The sequence below is a fragment of the Mandrillus leucophaeus genome, unplaced genomic scaffold (assembly GCF_000951045.1).
Source record: "Mandrillus leucophaeus isolate KB7577 unplaced genomic scaffold, Mleu.le_1.0 Scaffold347, whole genome shotgun sequence".
NCBI classification, from domain to species: domain Eukaryota; kingdom Metazoa; phylum Chordata; class Mammalia; order Primates; family Cercopithecidae; genus Mandrillus; species Mandrillus leucophaeus.
This window is the reverse complement of record NW_012103665.1, coordinates 1,547,766-1,569,229: the sequence shown is the minus strand read 5'-3', so window position 1 is coordinate 1,569,229 and position 21,464 is coordinate 1,547,766. Positions and strand designations below refer to the sequence as shown.

The following is a 21,464-nucleotide window of genomic DNA, read 5'->3' as shown; positions in this document are numbered from 1 at the left end:
AAATAAATAAATAAATAAATAAATAAGCATTTTGAGTTACAATGTTTCACAGCTAAAATAAAGGTGGCCTATACATTGGAAATATTTTGCTTTTTGAGTTTCTCCCTTCATATTATCTTCCAAAGCCCCTCTTTCTTTGGTCCCCCAAGGAATGTTTTTTAAGTGTCAAAATTCACACAAAATGTTTGACTTGCACTTTAGATGTTAAATATACAACTATCTGAGGATCTTGCACTAGAAGTTTCTCTACATAAATTATATTTTCAAAAGGTCAGTGTAACCTTTTGAGAGTTTTTAGAATCGCACTCTTTTTCTGAAGTCCTGTTTTGTCAAGATGTGTCCCTAAAAATAAAGAGAATATTGATTTTGAAATGTTGGTACAAACTGGACAACAGCAGGAGGATCTCAGAATAAGATAAGCCACAGCACAGCACAGAATAACCCAGTTAGGGAGAATGTCTGCTCTGTCAGTGCGTCTTCCCTGGCACCGCTGCTCGCCAGCATCAAATAGGAAAGATCCCGTTCAGCTTGACACAAGTATGCACTGTCCTTCTGAAATGTGAGAAAAGCAGTTCCCTCAGGAACAAGGAGGCCTCTTGGCAGAGGTTAGTGAAGCTGGAGAAACTGAGAGCTTGGCTGGCAAGGACTGTGTACGATGGGACTCTCTCTGTTGGAATGCTACTGGAATCAGTTAGGTTACTTCTCCAAGGTTACGCAATGTTCTTAAAATATACTACTTAACACCGGATAGAATTCTTATCGTGCATTGTGTACCAATACTAACTGTTCTAGTCTATGAACCAAAAAACCATGGAATATCTTTTCCCATCACCTGCATCCCCTGCTGTACATACACCATACAATTTACTGATTATGTTTTGGTCTTCACCCTTCTAGAATGAGTGTGAGCTCCATGAGGACAGAAATTAGCTTTGCTTTGGTCTGTTTTGTCTACTGCTGTGTCTACTATACTTAGAACAATGATGAATATATGATAGGGATTCAATAAATATTCGTTGAATACAAACAATTTTTTGAATGCTTTGCAGATATCAATATAAATTTAATCAGAATGATGGAGCCGTGTTCACTACTTAAGTTCAGAGCAGGTGGCTTCATGGCCACTGAAATTATCCCCATGACATCACAATGTGGTACAAAGGGAGGATAGAGGATCTAATGTCAAAATTGTCCCTCTGCTGTTTACTTAGTAAGGTACCCTCTGGGAGTCTTGGCTCCATCCTCATTCAAAGAGAGATGTCATTATCTGCTTCAGGGACAGGATTGTTAAAAAATCGCACAAAAGCACGTGTCTTGGAGAGGTTTAAATTTCATGGGAGAATATGAAAAACACACATTTTTATGCATGTATACAGCCTACCCACATAGACAAGAAAGACACATAAGCATAAACACAGAGGGAGACGTGTTTGGGAAGAGCTTCAGATAGGACTATGGAATAGTTCTTAAACTCCCACTTATAACATATGTCAGGATGAAAATGTCTAAGCAAGTGGTTTTTTTGATGAACCATGTTGTAGTTATTTCCTCCTGAAAACGGAAGCAAGGATCATAGCAATGGCTCTGCAGGGTTTGGCTCTGAAATGTGTCATCAGTCAAGATAAATTTGTGCTGGTCAATACAACCCTAAAAACAATATTTTCTCTTTAATTTCTATCACCTGTTTTAAAGGTATTCTATGTGCTATATTGAATGCAAGTCTCTCAAATGATTTCTGGAACAAGGTAGAACATAACCAAACAAATAATTTTTTAAAGTAGACAGAAACATGCCAGGCGTGGTGGCTCACGCCTGGAATCCCAGCACTTCGGGAGGCCAACGCAGGCGGATCACCTGAGATCAGGAGTTCGAAACTACCCTGGCCAACATGGTGAAACCCTGTCTCTACTAAAAATACAAAACTTAGCCAGGCATGGTGGTGGGAGCATGTAGTCCCAGCTACCTGGGAGGCTGAAGCAGGAAAATCTATTAAACCCAGGAGGCGGAGGTTACAGTGAGCTGAAATCACAACACTGCATTCCAGCCTGGGTGACAGAGTGAGACCCTGTCTCAAAAAAAAAAAAAAAAAAAAAAGGAGACAGAAACATACCCTTCTGTAACAGGGATTTTTGAGAATCTGTTAATAATGTATGTAAAAGTTCTGGGTAAGCAATGAAGTGTGTACCCACAGATGTCACTGAAATTGGTGGTTCTCATTCATAGCTGTCTCTCAGCCCCTGCCACCCTTGCCTTTCCCCACTCCCTGCTGCCATGGGACCTTCACTGCTTCCTGCACTCAGTAGCAAAGCACCTCTTCCACATTGGCCTCTTCTACTTAAGAGGCCAGGGTGGGCGTTTTAGAAGCATTCCAGAGTTCCCTCTGCCTACCTTGAATGAGAAGGGTAGCTATATATATTTCTAAGAGGAAAAAGGAAACCTGTATGATTCCAAACTACTCCCAAAGAATAAGACATGACTGATTAGTAAAACCCCAGATTAATGAGCTCAAAGGATAACGTTTAATGATATCACCAAAGAAGTGTCCACATTTCTTCCCAGGAGAGGATTCTGATTTTTGTTCAGACTCCATACAAGAAATTACTTTTCCTGCCAAAACTGGACAATATATTTCCTTTCAACATACTATGTAAAATGCTTGCACATTTATTTACACTGGGGTATGGCTTTGCTGCATGGTTACGGACATCAGAGGTAAGAGGGGAGCGTCAGGTACTGCGGTTTCTTAAAGAACCCACCACCATACAGCTCGCCCAACAAATTGCCCTACTGCCCTGGTTCCAGGTTTTCAATCCGTCCCCTGTTACAAGGCACAGTCATGAAGAGATGAGGGACTGCAGCTGCAGTCGGTCAGACCTGGTGTGACTCTGGGTTCTACTCTTATTAGCTGGGTGACATGGGCCATGTACTTCACTTCTCTGACTTTCCATTTCTTCCTCTGTAAGATGGAGATAATAATAACTGTTGTGTAGATTATGGTTTGGCTTCAATACAATATTTATCAAGTGTCCAAGTCAGTAGCTGGTACACAAGAATAAAGGACTGCTGTTGCTGTTACTGTTATTTATTAACCAGTATCCATAGGCACAACTGCCTGCTATGACACAGGAAAACGAAAGTGATGAAGGCACATGAGCAGAGAAAACAAACACTGGAAAAGGCCTCCAGGAAACGCTCTGTCAGCAGGAACACTATCATTGACTGCCTATACTTGAAGGAATCAGATTTCTATCGAGTAACCTAAAGATGAGTAGGTTGAAATGCATCACCAACTCTTGGCCCCTGGGCTCTGCAGCTGTTGCTTCTTATCCTCACTAGCTTCATTCCGTTTCATTTTTCTTCCCTTTTGCTAATGCAATGTGGCCTATGCAGGTGTCCCTATATTCCTATCATCTCCTCCTCTGACATCTCGCCCCAAGGACAATCAGGCATGTCCCCCAACATTCCCAGCAAGATACTGCCACCTTCCTCTTGTCTGACCTCTCAATGTGGGCACACAGAGGCTTCAATTATCCTAGCAAATTCTGTATTTTCATGGGTTACTAGATAACCTGACTCCTCCTAGATGTGAGGATACCATTGCTGTCTTCATTAAACCAGGTACACAGCTTTGAAACAAAGTTTTGATTATTCGAAAACACAGGGTTCTTCTAAGTATGAGAGCTATGATTTAGGGCTCCAACCCAGCTCAGATGTCAGTTCCCATCATCATGCTATGTCCCTCCCAGCATGGAGAGATGGCAGCCACAGTAGTGGGAGAGGAAAAGAAAGGGTTCAGGGCAGAGGCTAGGAGCAGCCTCCTTCCAAAGTCTGCTCTGGCCCTTCACTATCTCTGACCTAACCTGAAAAGCTCCTTTTATTTCAAGACCCTGGATAAGTTCTTGGCGAAGTGATGATGAGCAGGTTCATCTCATCTCTTCTCCTGGAATGGAGGACTAGGAGAGGATGAGAGGCACACTGGCCACACCAAGCCCACAATTTTCCTGTCTGGGGATATTACTAATGATATTTCAATAATTATATAAGATTATGACACTTCACAGATTATCATAACTTAATGAAAAAATAGACATTTATTTTTGAAAGCTTCACCTCTTAATCCATATTGCCTATCAGTCTAATAATTATATTGCACTGAAATGGAGTTGTGTATCCCCTTGAGTTAAGGTGCTAATGAAAATCTATTATGAATTTTACGAAGGCCACCAGGCAATTGCTTATTGAGGAAGTTTCAAGGGTTCCAAAATAAATACCTATATAGCTGTTGTCGGCCGGGTGCGGTGGCTCACGCCTGTAATCTCAGCACTTTGGGAGGCTGAGGTGGGCAGATCACGAGGTCAGGAGATCCAGACTACCCAGGCTAACAAGGTGAAACCCCGTCTCTACTAAAAACACAAAAAATTAGCCGGGCATGGTGGCGGGTGCCTGTAGTCCCAGCTACTCGGGAGGCTGAGGCAGGAGAATCACTTGAATCCAGGAGGCGGAGGTTGCAGTGAGCCAAGATGGCGCCACTGCACTCCAGCCTGGGCAACAGAGTGAGACTCTGTCTCTAAATAAACAAACAAACAAACAAACAAATAAATAAATAAATACCTAAGTAGCTGGTGTTATTGAAACTCAATGTCACTAAAGATCCAAATAAGCTTCGTGTTACCTTTAAATTGGTAGTAGGAACAGAATTTGGAAGAAAGGAAAGCACCGAAATTCAAGTCAGAAGATCCAGCATATTCCACCAATAGACAGTTATGACATTTCAGCTGGAACCTCATTTTAATCATCTATAACATGAAGGCACGGAGCCAAGGGATCCTTTTCACCTTTACTATTTAATTACCATTTTAAGCGGCAACAAATACCAACTAAATCATATACTCCCACGTGGAGTGTGTAGAACTGTCACTGACTTTTTTTAAAAAAGATAAGAAAAATTTCGAATGTCTTTAGGGTGTATGTTTCCAAAAATTTAAATTTCCTGAAGGAGAGATATTTTGTTCTTTAAAATATGTTGACATATTTTTTCTCTGTAGGCAAAGTGTATTTATTTCACTTTTTTAGGATTCGAAATAAATCCTGATGATGCCACTAGGCAGCAATATCCCTGAAAGAAAAGCAATTAACAACAAAGACAAATAAAATTTATTTTGTCCCTATGCAACTTTCCACCTATGGTTACACACACACACACACACACACACACACACACACACAGCTTATGTTTATCCCCTTTAACTAAATTGAGAGTGGGAAACACATTCAACCATATGTTCCACTGCAGGTGATGAACAATTAAGAACTCTTCAAAAATAAAGTTGCTCTTGAACTAATTTTAGTGGGTACATCAAAAAAGAAAACAAAGCAACCATTACAGAGCGTCTGAAGTTCAGATCCGATTTTGAAGGAGTCTGCTCTAATGGAAGAGCCACCGGGGCAAGGAACGGCAGATTCCCCCATCCCATGTTGACTCGTTACCCAGGTATCAGACACTACGATCAAGGGCATATGCACACAGAGAAACATTACATGATTCCTGCCACCCAGGAGCTGGTGATCTAGTGTCAGACTCCCATGTAAACAAATAATTACAACAATGTCAAGTGCTTTAAGATGGAAGAAGCGCAAAGCAATATCTGAAATATAAAAGAGGAAATGCTTAACTCTAACCAGGGAGGTTGGAGAGCTTTATGAAAAAATGACATGTGTGCTAGGTCTTGACAGATGAGAAGTTTATTGTGGAAACAGCATGTGCAAAGGCACAGAAGTAAAGGAAGGAAGGAAAAGGAAGGGGAAGAAAAGAAGGAGAGGTAGAATATAAATTGGAAATAATATTTTCCAATCTAATGTGTATAAACTAGGATCTTATTTTAATTGTCATATTCCTAATTGCTTGTGAGGCTAAGTATATTTTTATATACTCATTCATCATTTAGACTTTCTTATAAGTGAATTGACTATCTCCTTTGCTCATTTTTTTCCTCCTGGGTAGTTTGCCTTTCTTTTCTTAATTTATATGATTTCTTTACAAATCTTGGATGCTAATTGTCAGTCATAACAGCTACAAATATCTTCTCCCAGCTTTTCTTCTTACTTTGTTAAATGATATCATGTCAGAGTCAAATGCTTTTCCTTTAATTTTAATTTTATATTATTTACAATATAGACAAATTCACCAGTAATCTTCATTATGTTTTATGCCTTTAAGAAACCCTTTCCTAATCCTTCCGTATTTTCTTCTAAAAGCCGTTAAGTTTTCTTTTTCACGTTTCAGTTCAAAATCCACCTGAAATAGATTTTTGTGCATGGCATAAGGTACATCCAACTTTTTTTTTCCCCACATGGATAACTAATTGTCCCAGCATTATTCATCAAATAATTTATCCTCTCCCATTACAAATAACGGGAGCTGTTATAGGTAACACAATGTCACCTATCACAGGTAGGATCCCCTGGGAAACAGACCCTGAAAAGAGATTCCATGCGGAAGGTTTAGTGGAGAGTGCTCTTTGGAGCAATACCTATGGGAAAGTGAGGGACGCAGGATTGGAGAAGATGCAGTTTGGACAGAGACCTCAGGTGATAATGTAGGGAGCACGGAGGCTGGGATGGCCCATCAGAACTGCCCTACACAAGGCAATGGTGCTGAGCTTCCGTACTCTCACACACAGGTAAGTCATTGGTCAGGCCTGTGCTTGAGGAGGTATAATCTTGAGAGTACCTCCCCCCTTCCAGCTGATACCTCCCCAGAAACTGCCCTCTGCAAATGACACTTCAGACGGAACCTCAGAATGGGAGCGGTAGCTCCCATGTGGAGAGGGCAGTTCCTGGGGAGGCCCTCAGCTGTAAGCCTTTGGCTGGCAACACTGCCAGCAGCAGAGGGAACAGGGTGTTAGTCTTGCAAGGGGGATCTGGGTGGCACCCACAGCATACACTATACCACCTCGCTCATGTATCACTTTCACACTGTGATACATGGACTACTCTATTTAATAGAACTCTTTTCCCCATGAAATAATTTTCAGATATATTTCCGTCCTGGTCACCGACACGTAATCTAATCTGTCAATAATGCCCTTCAAATATGTACCTATAACTATACCAACAACTCCAGATTCATCAGACTCTATAAAGTACAGTAGCACATTTTCTCCCTTGATATGAGTATCTATTTCTAACGTAGCCTGACTTTTTGTTTTCAACAACTATACATTACCCAGCTGGCTCAAAAATCAATATGCTGTCAGCTAAAACAGAAACTGAGGTCTCTGATGTCCTTTACTTGTAAGTGGATAGTTTAATCTCAATGCAGGATTTTTTCCATTATCCTCTTGAGTTTAATCTTGTTCCATTTAGCTTAGGGAAATTGAACAAGCTCTGATTCTGTCACCTAACACCTCTTGCCGTTTCAATTTTTCTCTAAATTTGATAAAGGATGCCAAAAAGCTGTTAAAAAAATCCCATGAGGGCAGAGAGCAGCGATGAGTCTTGTGGCATGCCAATGATACCCTGACTTCTACTTCCACTCTTGGAAACCCATCCCATAACCCATTCTGTAAAGATCTTGCTCTGCTAGGTAATATTAATAGCGGGAATTTTATCAGCCTATTAATATAATGCCTTATAGTGAGTTTTGTGCATAGCTTTTGGAAATCAATCACATGACCTCAACTTATATTTGCATTATACACAAGTTTTCTAGCAGCAGTGCCTACACAGAAGGCAAACTTCCATGGTGGGCATTAGGCACCCAGCAGGTGAGCTTTGCAGGACTCCCTGAATCACAGCCTATAAGAGTTACAAGTCCCTGCCTGGCCTTCTAGTTCACCAATGTGTTGGGTCATAAAATGAACCTTGGTTCAAACGTGCTGTCCTTTGATCATGGATAATGCAACGCGGTTAATCTGTGACCAGTGAAATACATGAAACATTAAATCACCTCTGGTTTCTGTTTCAAGTTTGATCACTTGACTGCCCCTCAGTAACTGGATTTTACCATAAAGTTAAGTCTCATTTTAAAATGTAAAGCTGTCTGTTCTGGTAAAGCCAATCATATGTTGTAAAGTTATTCCATTTAAAAAACCAGTTTCTTTGCTCACAAACGATTTGGCTTTGAGTACCCAAGTTCCATTTAATTCTACTTCCATCTTCTGAGTACATTTAGATTCCCAAACCCATGCAGAGATGAATAGTTTCAAGGTTAAAAAAAAAAGGGAAAAAAAAGCATTTTCTAGCAAAATAGGGTAATAGCATCTAACATCGATAGCAATCACATAATATGGCATGAAACCTGTTTCATTGTTTAACATAGGAAAAATGGGAAAAAATGTGTCCGTGTTACCAGTTTTCAGACTAAGTTCTCTCATCATTCATCCATCCATTTATTCATTCATTCAATAGAACACTTACTGAGTATATGCTATGGGTCAGTTTCAGTAACTGATCCAGGTATACACTGATGAATGTGATACCGTTGCTATCTTTGAGGAGAGATTTTTTAAAAACCAAAAATAAAGAGACATCTGTTTCCATTTTGAAGTGTTCTATCACTAGAAGAAACAGGTTCCAAATGAAGATGGGACACCAAGAACAAAGCCAGGCAAACTCATTTTACTCTGCTGGGTGGCATGTCAGCTGCAGAATTCCCAGTCATCCTGTCTGACTACTCCTAAGGACAATTTGTCACTTGCAGCCACGGCCTTATCACTGTAAGCTGGAAGGCTGTTTTTAATTAAAGTCAACAACCACAATTTCCTTAAAAGAATCAGTACCTATTAATCTACTATTTATAGAACTGCAAAGCATGCATCCAAAGTAAAAGATAAGGTCCTATATTCAAAAGCTTGATAAGAGCTAAAGACTAAGTTATTTATCACACAAGAATCAATGAGTTAATATTATAAAAACACATATAAGAGGCAGATAATTGAGGTCTAAAACGTATTGCCTTGATAAAAATATGACATGGAAATCAGTAGGGACAAAATTACTATCAGATGCAGAAATTGAGAACACTTTGAAGAGGTAAAATGTGATTTCACATGATTCAGAAATGATTGGTAGGAAGAAAGGGGACCTTTGTTTTTCTTTTCTTTTGCTCTTTCATCCTTTAAGATTTCACATTGAAATGATATTAGTAGTCAGACATGCCATTCCAGTTGCTTTCTGACTTAATTTAATTTAGAAAATTTTAAAACCCTGATTTAATTCAAAGGCTACTGAGTGAACCAGTTTGAAGCTAGACACTGAAGCTAGATACCTCAGAGGTATCCTTTATGACCTCTGCCCTCAAGTTTTTTTATTAATGCAAATTAAGTAGAAATCCAATATTAACCTACACGAAACAATAAGATATCGATAAAGATGCTACATAAGTGCCTTAAAAAAAAAAAAAAACAGAAGCTAATGTAGCAGCTTTAATCAAGAGCAAATCAGGAAATCCACATAGCATAAACAACTCATTGTGAGCTATTATTTGTAGCATCATTTCATCATTGGAAAATACCAAAAGGAGTGAGATTTTAAAATCCTTTCTACCCCTATGAACCAGCAATGGTGTGTAATTATAATAAAGCTAATTTTTAAAAGTGCTTTATGAACTATTTTCATTGATATTATTTCATTTTGATTCTCAAAAAACCACTATGAATTTGACATAATTCCTTCCAGCAACTGCAATCAGGGGAGTAATAACAAGCTACAAAATCGGTATTTCACTGACTCCACCAATTTTGGTGCTTCCCTCTCCCCCACACCAATTTCTCCTGAATCATTCTAGAAATCATGTGTGCTTGTGGATGTAATTCTTCCTCCTCATCACTGCTTTCATCTCTTGCTCCGGCTGCACAAGGGGCCTCTTGATGCTTCCAAAATGGGCACCAGGGCTACTGTAGTCAAAGGTGCCAGATGTGTTGTCCAAGGCACAACTGCCCACCTCTCCCACTTCTCCTTAGGATAAGACAAAATCTCGTTCATTCTACCATAAATAACACCATACTGGACAAAATCTAGTTCATCATGCCCTGTCACACCGTGCTTCCATAGCACCTCCAGCAGGGACTCTGCTTCCCCAAGTCTGTACATCCTGTTATGCAGAACTTGCTTTCAATGTCCTAAAGAAATTTTAGTAACATTACTCTTTAAATTTTCACACTGCTTTTTTTATGGCAGTCCTCTCTCCAGGCATGAGTCCACGGGGCTGGCGCAACAGAAAATCTGGAGAACATACGTCATGCTATTTTGAGGGTTGTCCCTCCCCGGGGTAGCCGCTACCCTTGGATGTGGCTCAAGTTCTTGCTTTCCTTAAGATGAGCTTTGTCCTGTGATGATCATCCCAGCACTCGAGCAGATGAGTCTGGACAGGCGTGACTGTCAAATCATCCAGACATGCCCAGACAAGTCTGAATCCTAGGGAGAACATAGCTGAGGCCCAAGCCGCACGCCTTATTTACTCTCCACATTTCCTCTGGGCTCACCTGGAAACCAACAGCTTTACTCAGTCACAGGAGCATTTCTGGGTTCTCCATCTAAACACAAAACTGAAACTCAAAACTTTAACATTTTAGAAAAACTAGGTGAAACCTGAATGAACTGATTTATGACTTTATTGTGAATAAAATTGTATTACCATGAATTTTTTTTTGAGATGGAGTCTCTAGAGCTCTGTCATCCAGGCTGTAGTGCAGTGGTGTGATCGCAGCTCATTGTAACATCCTCCTCCCAGGTTCAAGTGATTCTCGGGCCTCAGCCTCCCGAGTAACTGGGACTATACCATGAATTATTAATACAAAAATCTGAATCTCACTGTTTGAAGTCCTCACTCACTTGCTTAGCACGAAACCCAGTCCTCAAGAGAGGAAGTCCCTACCTCTCTTGAACAGCTCTTCCACACTGCAAAACTGTTGGGCTTCTGATGATAAAGTTCTTTCATTTCTTTGTGCCATACCTCCTTCTTCCTCAAGTGTAGGGGCCCTCCTAGGAGGATGGGGAAGTGTTTGTCCACAGACATTCTGACCCGGAAGTGTTCTTCTCTCATGGTACTTTTCCTTCAGTAGTTTTTTGTTCCTCCCTATTGTCCAACATCCTTCCAGAACCCCTCAGATCTGTCTATATCCTATACATGTCTGAATTCCAATTCTGACCTGATTTTAAGTTCTTTCCTATAAGGCTCTGGGCCCTTGTTTCAATGTACTGGAACAATCCATGACTGTGAAAAAAATTCCTAGAACCTTCCATGAGAGGGAAGAAATTCCAGAACATGCCGTGATAGGAGGCTGAGCTGCTGGGGCACACAGAGGAACTACAGGGGGATGGTATGACCTAGTATCACAGCCCAGGGGCCATAAAGATACATTAGATATGGTCTAATTCCAATTTTAAAATTATCTAACAGAAGTCACTATCCCTGTAAGGGATCAGAAAGCAAATAAAGTGAGATCGGCACCATAGTCATTTATCTGCTCACAGTTATCAAGAGGAAGGGGGTGGGGCCACAGTGGTATCTACTGTTTTCAAAAAGTACTCTCTCTCAGGAGTCCCTAAGAAATAAAACAAAACAGGCCGTGGCTCACGCCTGTAATCCCAGCACTTTGGAAGGCTGAGGCAGGCAGATCACGGGGTCAGGAGTTCGAGACCAGCCTGGCCAACATGGTGAAACCCCATCCCTACTAAAAATACAAAAAGTAGCTGGATGCACGCCTGTAATCCCAGCTACTTGGGAGGCTGAGGAAGGAGAATTCCTTGAACCTGGGAGGCAGAGGTTGCAGTGAGCCAAGATCACGCCATTGCATTCCAGCCTGGGCAACAAGAGCGAGACTCCATCTCAAAAAAAAAAAAAAAAAGAAAGAAAGAAAACAAAACATATGCTTTCAATTTTCAGTACTTTGCTTTATCAATTTGATATAATGCTTATAATCCAATTACAACCCGAAAAGTTTGTCTTTTTCTAATGACCCAACCAATAATGCCATGAGGCAGAATGTTGAGTTATGTAAACAAATATATCCAATGAATTATTCCTTAAAATTTAGTATCTATTTACTTTAAAAATAGTTTTATCTTTTACATTTATCAGTGGCTGTAACTTTTAATCATGGTATTATTCTGCTATTTTTACATATCTTTGGAATGATTTTGGATGGCTGTGCATAGCCAAAGGCCACAGACTGACAACTTTGCTTTATATCTTGTACTCTGAATCCAAAAATAGAGACATGTGAAAAGCAATTCAGTGGAAGGTGTCCTCAAAGCATAATTCAACCTTAATCTGGGGAAAAATGCACAGGCATAGAGCTGGCTTGGGATTTTAAAACGTCAGATTTTGGCCGTGGTCCTGGCCTTTAAGTCACATTTCCCTTTAAAAACCAAACACACGAGAAAAATACTCACCATTTATTTTATACAGAAACCGACCTTAAAATACAAATTGTTCATTAGTAGAACATTTATTTCATATTTCACATGCCAATTAGCTATTCTTAATTTGAGATAATTGGAAAATACACTCTTTAAAATTCTCTTTATGCTTTACACAAAAAGCAAGCAGGCACAATGGGATCTCAATCATTGTGAAATTTTAAGAGCTTTGTGTGTTGTGTTTTGAAAAAAATATACAAATATTATTTCTGAATCCATGGACAAAAAATCATATTACCAGGACTTCCAATTTACTTCCTTTTTGTATGAACTTTTAACAGTAAAAAGATGGTCAACCTAATCAAATTTAGAGGGAGAAAGGTCACATGAGAAAGAAATAAAACACGGTAATAATCATTTAGGTATTAAGATTACCACTGTTCTGTAACAAAACATATACCCATATATCATATAAACACACATTCTTCTTTCCCCTGTTGCTCATTTAAAATTCCATCCTATCTTTCACCTCCATTCATTAATAAATCGGAGGGTAGCCACTATCTCCACTTCCTTATCACCTACTCATCTTTAGCCTCTTGTAGTCTACTCATAGACATCATTCTACCGAAGTAACTCCCCCAAAGAGGGTGAGAAGCAACAGTATTTTCCTGTTCTTTATAGCATAATTCATCCCCATCATCCAGTTTCCCACCGGCCCCTTCAGATCCACTCCCCATTTTTCTCAACCTGCTCTTGGCCCTGGAAGGCTGACCCCGTAGGCCACAGCCACTGGCTTGGCTCCTTTACACTGTGCTTTCTGATTGGTTCAGTTAGAGGAGGTTTACAGGAAGTGGTCCAGAGGAGAGTGAGGCTGGGATATTTATCCCCACAGCTTCCTCTCCGCTGGGTGGGTCTACCACAAACCACGGTTCCTGCCAGAGGTTCCCCTCCATTAGTCTCCCCTCTCTGGGCTCCAGTGACCACTCCTTCCCTTGTGCCTTCAGCCTTGCAGGTATCTGTTTCCTCTCAGGACTCTGAGTCACCCAGGGGCCTCTCTGAATTGCTCTCTTCCGTTGGTTTCTGGATTATGCTCTATCCTCATCCTAGCCCTACCTCCCGGACTAGTGCTTTTTGGGCGCTGTGTTTACAGCCCTCTAACAACCTCCATTTCCCCTTGTAACAATCATGTATTCTCAATGCTAAAATTCTTGCCTCAAAGGACATGGGGAAAATATAGAAAAGTGTGGTTCAGCTATAATTGTACTCCCTGCCCCCTACCCCACACACGAGCACTCCAGGTGGTGAATTTGTTTTTTTCTTAAAAAATAAAAGAAGTTAAATCACTCTTGAAGAATCATAAAAGTAACATATTCACTACAACCAGAGGAACAATATAAAAATATGTAAAGGGAAATAAAATTAATGCCTTTCTCCAATGCTTCTGCATCTTTCCCCTTCACTCACTTCATTCCCCACCTCCGCTGCCTTGACCCTCAATAAGGAATGTTAACAGCCTGGCCAGTTTTCTTCCACACCCGTCTCCATTATATTCAAACCTGGACCAAACATATATATTTATATATCAGGAGGGGTGATAGTTGTTTTACAAAAACTGAGAGCATTTTATGTATTATTTTATAACTCAAATAGATACAAATCTAGATCAGTACTCTGAACAGCCTCACAATATTACAGAGCATAAATGTACCACCATTTATTTAAACATTTCTCTAATGATGGACATTCAAATTTTGTCTAGCTATTTTTTGCCACTACAGACAATGCTGCAATAAACCCCCTTATGCCTATATTCTTATTGGTACATATGTTTATGTAAGCTAAATTCCTAAAAGTGGGATTGCCAGGTCATAGTTACATGGAGTTTTAATTGGGATCCTATTACTTTCTCAAAACTGCATAGCAACATACTTTATGTCCGCTTAATTCCTGTATTTGTTTTATATGGGTAGAATATGGCTGATGCAATTTTTGAGTCCTATTTTCCCCCTGAATTAATTTTAGATAATTTTCTATGTACTACATACTTTCTGTGGTAATATTAAATGGCTGCATATATCTATTAATGTTGTGAAGCTTCTTTACAATTTTATTGGAATTGCATCAAACCTTCATATTAATATGGGAAGAGTTTATATTTACTTCCCATAATGCATGTCCACAGAGAAAATCAAAGCTCTGACAGTAGCATTAGGGGTTTACACATGTAAATACAATTTATTTCATGTATGCCTCTTAACTCAATAAATTGACATTAATTACATATTTTCATGGGCACAGGAATTGATCAGGTGATTCTCGGTTCTCAATATCAGGAAGAACTACGCCTGGAGCATATGCTTCCATCACCACATCAGTGACTGCCGTCAAAGGAAAACAACCACGAGCTTACTCAAGAGCACACTAAAGATTGGGCATTTCCCGAGCATGGTGAGCCAAACTCCCTGTGATTCTTCTGGCACGAAAAGGGTTTACCTTGAATCAAAGGTCAATGAAGGCAAGCACAACAGAAAGGAATCCTAGCACCAAGCCCCAAGGACGCTGCTTTGCAGGCTAGCACAACCAGAGTTCCTCAAGGTTTGGGGGAAGACCATACTCCACAAAGGCTTGGGAACATTCCACATCCATCTCCATCCCCCGAATAAAATACTATAAAACCCATCTCCCGGTTGGCGGTGGGAGAAGACAGGAGAAGAAAAACCTGACTACCAGTTCTTGTTAGTATATTCTCTATTTTATCACCACTAGGTAAGAGATTCCCACGCATCATCCTTGAAATGAGAAGTTAAGAAAATTACAAAGCCAATAGAAGGTACATCACTGGCCTCTGTGATATCCTTATGCTACATCCTGCATGAATGGTAATGTTAGCTTTAACTGCTTAGTCTTGTAACAAGGATAAGCGAGTTTCACTGTTTCCTGGGAATTACTACTTGCCTCTAACATTGAAGAGTCTTCCAACTGGAAACAGATCTGATTACTTTTGCCAGACTTAATATCTTACTTGAGCAGTTAATGAGAGCTTTCAATAATCTTAATGACATCACTTCAATAAAAATACCTAGATGTTATTTCCACAGGAAATAAATGTCCACAGACCATAAACTTAATCTGGTTAATAGCTAACCTGGGAGAAAGGTGGGAGTTGGATTCAGACAAAGGGACACTGTGAAGGTAAATGAATTATTCACCCCTCTTTCTGGACTGCTGGCAACTGTCTGAGCCCTCTTCTAGGTGGGAAGAGAAATGAAGTGAAAGACAAAGGTAGCTGGAAACAGGAAAATTCTCCCTGTACAGGCTTCCCAGCTGCAGGGAGTCACTGAAGGGTTCAGAATATAAAGAGGACTCACGGCGACAGGAAAGGGAAAATCAAGAAAGGAAAGGGAACTAGAACACAGGATACAAATCAAACGGAACTAGAGCACAGGATACAAATCAAAGGGAACTAGAACACAGGATACAAATCAAAGGTACTATCTGGGGAACCCCCTCCCTCATGCCTTTCAAAGTGGGGCCAATAGGAGGTAATGGCTGGAGGCCCTGCAGGAAGTCTCCACAGTAGAGAAGTTACCCATATCAGAAAAAAAGCTGTTACCCACTCCTACTCTCCTTTCCTTTTCCAGCCCCGTTTTTTTATAAGGTTAGAAGCACAGGACATCCTTACAGTTCTTATGACTGGCTCCTGAAAGTGCTGCTGAAGATCCCAGTGGAAGGCTGAGGCCAAAGTAAAGGGAATGTTATGGGTGATGGCATGGAGAGCCCAAGGGAACGCGTGATCATCCATTCAACTTGTCACTCAGGGGGCTCATGGTCAGTCTCCAAAAGAAACTGAGTGTGCTCTGTGTGTCTGCCTTGACTAAGATACACTGGAGTGTTTATGATATTTTTCAAACAGAAAAAGGGTGAAATAATAAAATAATCCTAAATTGAGGAAAAAGAGGATTTACTGAAAAGCAATGTATTGAATGCACAGTTTCTGCACAGTTTTTGGAGTTAAGGCAGCTAAGATATTCTATGCTCATGCCTCCAGGAATCTCTCCCTTAACCTCAGAGAGTTTCCTTGTCAAGTGATTCTAAGTCCTCAGCATCCGACAGGAGAAAGAGAAAGAATTTTCATCACTAGGGTTCTGCGATACATGATATAAAATCTACGATTCTGGGATTTTCCTGGTGAAGCATATTGGTTATGAAAGTAGCAAATCTCATCAAAACAAGATTGACATATTGCAAAAAACAAGATGAAAAGCATTTACCACATTTTTAAAGACCTACCCCCGGATCAATGATCCAGAGAGATTTATAAAAATTCACAAGTTCAAAATGACCAAAAAGCTTTGAAGCTCCTCTTCCCTAGATATATTTTTTATCTCAAAAATTGCACTTGATGTTTGCTCTAACCTGTAAGAGACTGTCTGTCACATTACGAGCTATTCCCTAGACAAAGCATTGCCCATATGCTGTTAGAGGATCTCTGAAAAAGAACCCACCACCTGCACAATGGCATATAAAACCCTGAGATTCTGGCCACAATGGCCTAGAAAATGTAATGAATACTGGAGTGGCGCTTCTTTTGCACAGTCTTTTTTGGTCCTATTGAATCCAAAAAATTATTTTCACGTAACATTTTAAATCACATTAAGTGTATAAGTCAAACGAGCTCTTTAGCACCTTTAACATAAGAAATGATGCTATACCAGTAACAGTAACAACCCGTAAGTAAAAGATACCTACAGAATAAAGTCAATTTGTGCTTATATGGGAAATTTAAAAACCATTAAAAAAAAAAAAAGAAAAAGAAAACTTGGAACCAAGTGTCTTCAAATTAGACTGAATTCATTCCTCTTCTGGTGAAAAACAAAAGTTTTTGTCATAAAATAATAGCACTTACCAAGATGATTACTAAAACAAGCAAACAAAAAAACCTCTAACTACAGACATAAGTGAAGACACAGCGTACTTTTGCAATTCTGCTTAGAGAATCCCTAGAATGACTCCAGCAGCATGAACAGCAAAATTCAGGTCAAGAGGCCAATTACCCACTGTTACCATCAAAGGCAGGGACAAGTTACTACTTCTCTCTGCCTGTTCCTGTTTCCTTTGAGAGTCACTGTTACGCAACCACAGAAGTAGCTTTAGAGAATGCGAAAATAATAATAATAATAAAAAATAAATAAAAGACATTCACAAAGTATTGCTTCTGGAAGCAACTATAACTCTGAACCACTAGGTCAAAACCATCCTCATCATCTCCACACCCCCCTGTTCCACTCCCCGTTTTCTTGCTGCAAAGTGAACTAACAGGCCTAGGAATTTTGGTCCATTGTTAATTAGTCAGTTTCTAAGTAGCACAAGCAGACTGATAGTTCTCGAATCAGCCAAGAACAGATTCAAAGCATCTTAAACAGAGACTAACCTGGAGGTGACTGGTGCTGAGGCTCAGCTGTGGTCTTCCCTGGCCCCAAGCTCTTTTCCAAAGGTTCCCCAGGCACCAACCGAGGTTGGCCTGCTCTGAGGAAGGCCGGGCTGGCTCCTTTGGTCTCCGTGACCTTTGCAGAGGATGGTGGCTCCAAGGTGTCAGCAGAGAAGACACGGCTCTTTCTACCAGGAGAGTCATTAAGAGCAGCTTCCCTCTCACCAGGCAGTGCAGGGAGCCGGAGGATCCTGTGATGCAGCTGAGGGCTGGGGAGCCTTGGAGACAGAGGCGAGGGAACAGGTGACGTCCGTTTGTGTGTGCTGGACTGCGAGGCTGAATTATTAAACACCTTGCCGAGAGCTGCCGGTGCTGGGGGGCATGGCTTCTTCTTATCCCCTCTGGGTTGGGAGGAGTCAGGACCTACTTTGTGGGGCAGATCCAGAAACAAGGACTTGTGGCCACTGAGGGGCAACCCGGCTCTCCTCTTGTTTCTGGTTTCTGGGCGAGTGTGAGGGACGCTCCTGTGGACAGGGAAGCCCAGTCTTTTCCCCTCAGGGGCTTCATCTAACTTCTCGCTCTCTATCACCTTCAGGAGGACCTTGTTCACAGCCCCCTGGGCACAGGCCGAGGCACTAGAACTGGAGGCTGTTTCCCTGGCTGGCGACTGCGATGACCCATCCCCTTGCCGCTCCTTGCCCCGCCGCCTGGAACCATGAGCCCCGACCTCAGCTCCGGGGAGGGTGAGCAAGTCAGCTTTGGGTACGAACTCAGCGTGGGCTGCTGGGCAAATGGCAATCCTCGCCTTACCCTTAGAATGCGCTTTAACTACTCTTTGTACCTGGGAGGACAGGTCCTGAACTTTGGCCACCACTTTGGAGACAGGTATCTGCTTGCAAGTCTGCTTAGCCGGCTTCTCCATCTCATCCTTTTCTGCCTCTGGACGCTTCTCAGGGTCCTGGTGACTTTCAGAGAAACCTGCTTGCTGATGCTCCAGCCCGCTCGGCGGCCTCCGAGCTCCATCCCCTCCTGCCTCTGGGGAGCTGCAGTCCGGGGGCAGCACTTCTCTTCCGAGCCCAGTGTCCTTGAAAGCCGTCTCAAAGGTCCCAAGGCTAAGGTCTGTGTCTGGCGTCTTGGGAATATCTGGGGGGCAGCTCTCTCTCCTCTGCAGGGATGAGGCAAGTGCTCCATTCGGGAGCAGATTTCCTCTCTCCTCTAGTACCCAAAGATTAGGCCTTGTTCTAGAAAGAGGAAGGGAGTGGCTGGAACAGATCTGGTCCTTGCCCATCAGAGGAGCTGATTCTCGGCCTCCACGCCCTTTTCTTTTTGTCCTCTTCTGCGGGAGAGCCCCAGCGCTCTCTCTCCTTCCACCAGACCTCCGAGGCTTTTTGTTCCCGTGGGTGCTCCTCTTGTTGGGAGGGCCCACGGGGAGCTCTCCCTGCCAGTCACCAGCACTCTGGAAACAGTCATCCTCGGGGGCCAGGCTCACCGACAGCTCTTGCAGCTTCCCCTCCTGGTTCCCCATCGTGATCCCGAGGATGTGGTCTGAGCTCAGGAGATTGGTTAGCAGTCTCTCCCTCTCTGTGGTGAGTTTGTACAGCTCAGTCAGAATGTCTTTCGTGGGAGTCTGCTTGAAAAATATGTCGCCTGGATGTTCATCCGGCTCCTGGCTGAGGCTGATGATGTCTGACTCCTCCCTGACTTGGTAGCAGTTATGAAAACCTTTCTTGGATCTGTCTAGAGTTACAGCGCCCTTGTATGAAAATCCTCTGACTTCCCCCTTTGGAAGATAGAAGCTGATGTAGCAGAGTTCCGCAATGGGCTTATGCAATTGGAGGGTGCAATGAGTACCTTCCATTATGCCTACCTAATTATTCATGCCTTGGAGATGCCAGTTTGTGGTCAGGCTTCCCAGGCTCCAGTGGTGAGGCATGTGATGGTGGCTCTGCAGAGAAAGCAGCTGACAGTCATCTCCAGCAATGAGACTGCCTGTTAGAGGAACAGGGGAAGAAAGCAGCTTGTCTAACAGAGTGCATAAATCACACACCAACATAAAATCAAAGCATAACCATGACTTATCCTTCCTCTCTGGCTGACCTCAACAACTCAAGGAATCAGACAACAGCCCGATTTCAATCACTTCCTCACTCCCACCCCACTCCTGCTCAGTAGAACTTTTGTATAACTGAGAGATGGGAAAGGCCTCTCACTTCAGCCCCAGGACAAAAGTTCCTTTTCACTCCATGGGGACTCACTGTGCAGCCTGGATCAGGTCTCTCAACTTCTCTAGACTTCAGTTTACGTTCTTCTGTAAAACGGAGCTATCATAACTCCCAGAAGTCCTTCTCTAGCGGGCTTTGAGATCCTTAGAAAACACAGCCATTTTCATAACTCATATTTGGAATATTACTTTGCAAAGATAGATCAGGCCTTTTTACCCTCTAAAAACCACCTTCAAGATCTGAGCTCAAATGATCGATTTCACTTAAAACACAATGTGAGGGAAGATCTTAGGCCCCAAATTTGGAGTCAACAGTAAAGATTTCAATGTAAAAGTTTAAAATTTAAGTAATTCAAGTCTGAATCAAGTTCTGTGATTTTCTTTTTTATTTATTTTTTCTTGTTGTATTTCCTTCTTATTTCCTTCCTGTTGTCTATTTGGAGCCAAATGGAATGGCAGAGGAACAGTAAAAAATCTGTAAGGAAGTGCTGGCCCTGTACAGATTTTCCATGACTTCACCACAGAAACGGCTGAAATGCCACATAATTAGGGAAGGTGGCTGCTTGCTTGTGTGATATGAGGGACTTCAGAAATGTCTCTGTGGTTACCATCCCCACACACAAACTCTATATTCCTAGTTTCTTAAGTTACTGCCCAGTCTTCAAGTCTTCCTTGCTTAAAAGAAGCACCGCCTACACCCTGGGAATGATAATACAGTAACTATTCATTAGCCCTCGAGATATCTTTAGTGAATTATTTTCCTCAGGTTTTTCCTAACTGCTTCTAAATAGCAAAAAGCTACATAAAAGTGTATTTTGAGTGAAGGAAGAGAGAAAAGAGGAAGAGTCTGGTAAAAGTAACTCCTTGAGGAAGAGAGAGAAAATTAAGAGTGATAAAATGAAGGTTATGAAAATTGCAGATATCTGGTCAAACCAGAATGTCAGGAGACCAGGAGAGGCCTTGCCTCTTTCACAATTGTACATGGGGCTGTTCTCATTCAAGCAGTCTTTTTTTTTTTTTTTAGAGATGGGTTCTTGCTCTGTCGCTTAGGCTGGAGTGCAGTGGTACAAACATGGCTCACTGCAGTCTCAACATCCTAGGCTCAGGTTGTCCTCCCACCTCAGCCTCCCGAGTAGGCGGGACTACAGGCATGTGCCACCACCACCCAGCTAGTTTTTTTGTATTTTTTTGTAGAAACAGGGTTTCGCCATGTTTCCCAGGCTGGTCTGGAACTCTTGGACTCAAGCGATCCTCCCACCTCAGCTTCTCAGAGTGCTGGGATTATAGGTGTGAGCCACTGCTCCCGGCTGTATTTTTAAAACTTTTCTAAAATGTTCATTGCCAGCATTTTCTAAAGATGCACATGTGTAAGGATACTTAATAATTATTGGTACAAACTGTCTGCATATGTCCAAGAACTCACTTAGGAGGTAGTCTCTTATTGTGTAA

At 41.6% G+C, this 21,464-nt stretch overlaps 1 protein-coding gene across 2 annotated transcripts in view; it reads right to left on the bottom strand.

The window, feature by feature from the left end:
- Positions 1 to 19,652, bottom strand: part of FMN1 (formin 1) — a 388,608-nt gene extending 368,956 nt beyond the window's left edge. The window contains exons 1-2 of one of the 2 annotated variants that reach the window (XM_011989117.1): positions 17,798 to 19,652; positions 15,986 to 16,098 (exon numbers count right to left, since the gene is read on the bottom strand). In XM_011989117.1, coding sequence (XP_011844507.1) covers positions 15,986 to 16,098; positions 17,798 to 19,652 — 1,968 coding nt within the window. Of the gene's footprint in view, positions 1 to 15,985; positions 16,099 to 17,797 lie in introns of those variants that run through there. The other variant, XM_011989115.1, reaches the window with a different exon arrangement.
- Between the last annotated feature and the right edge of the window lie 1,812 nt (positions 19,653 to 21,464).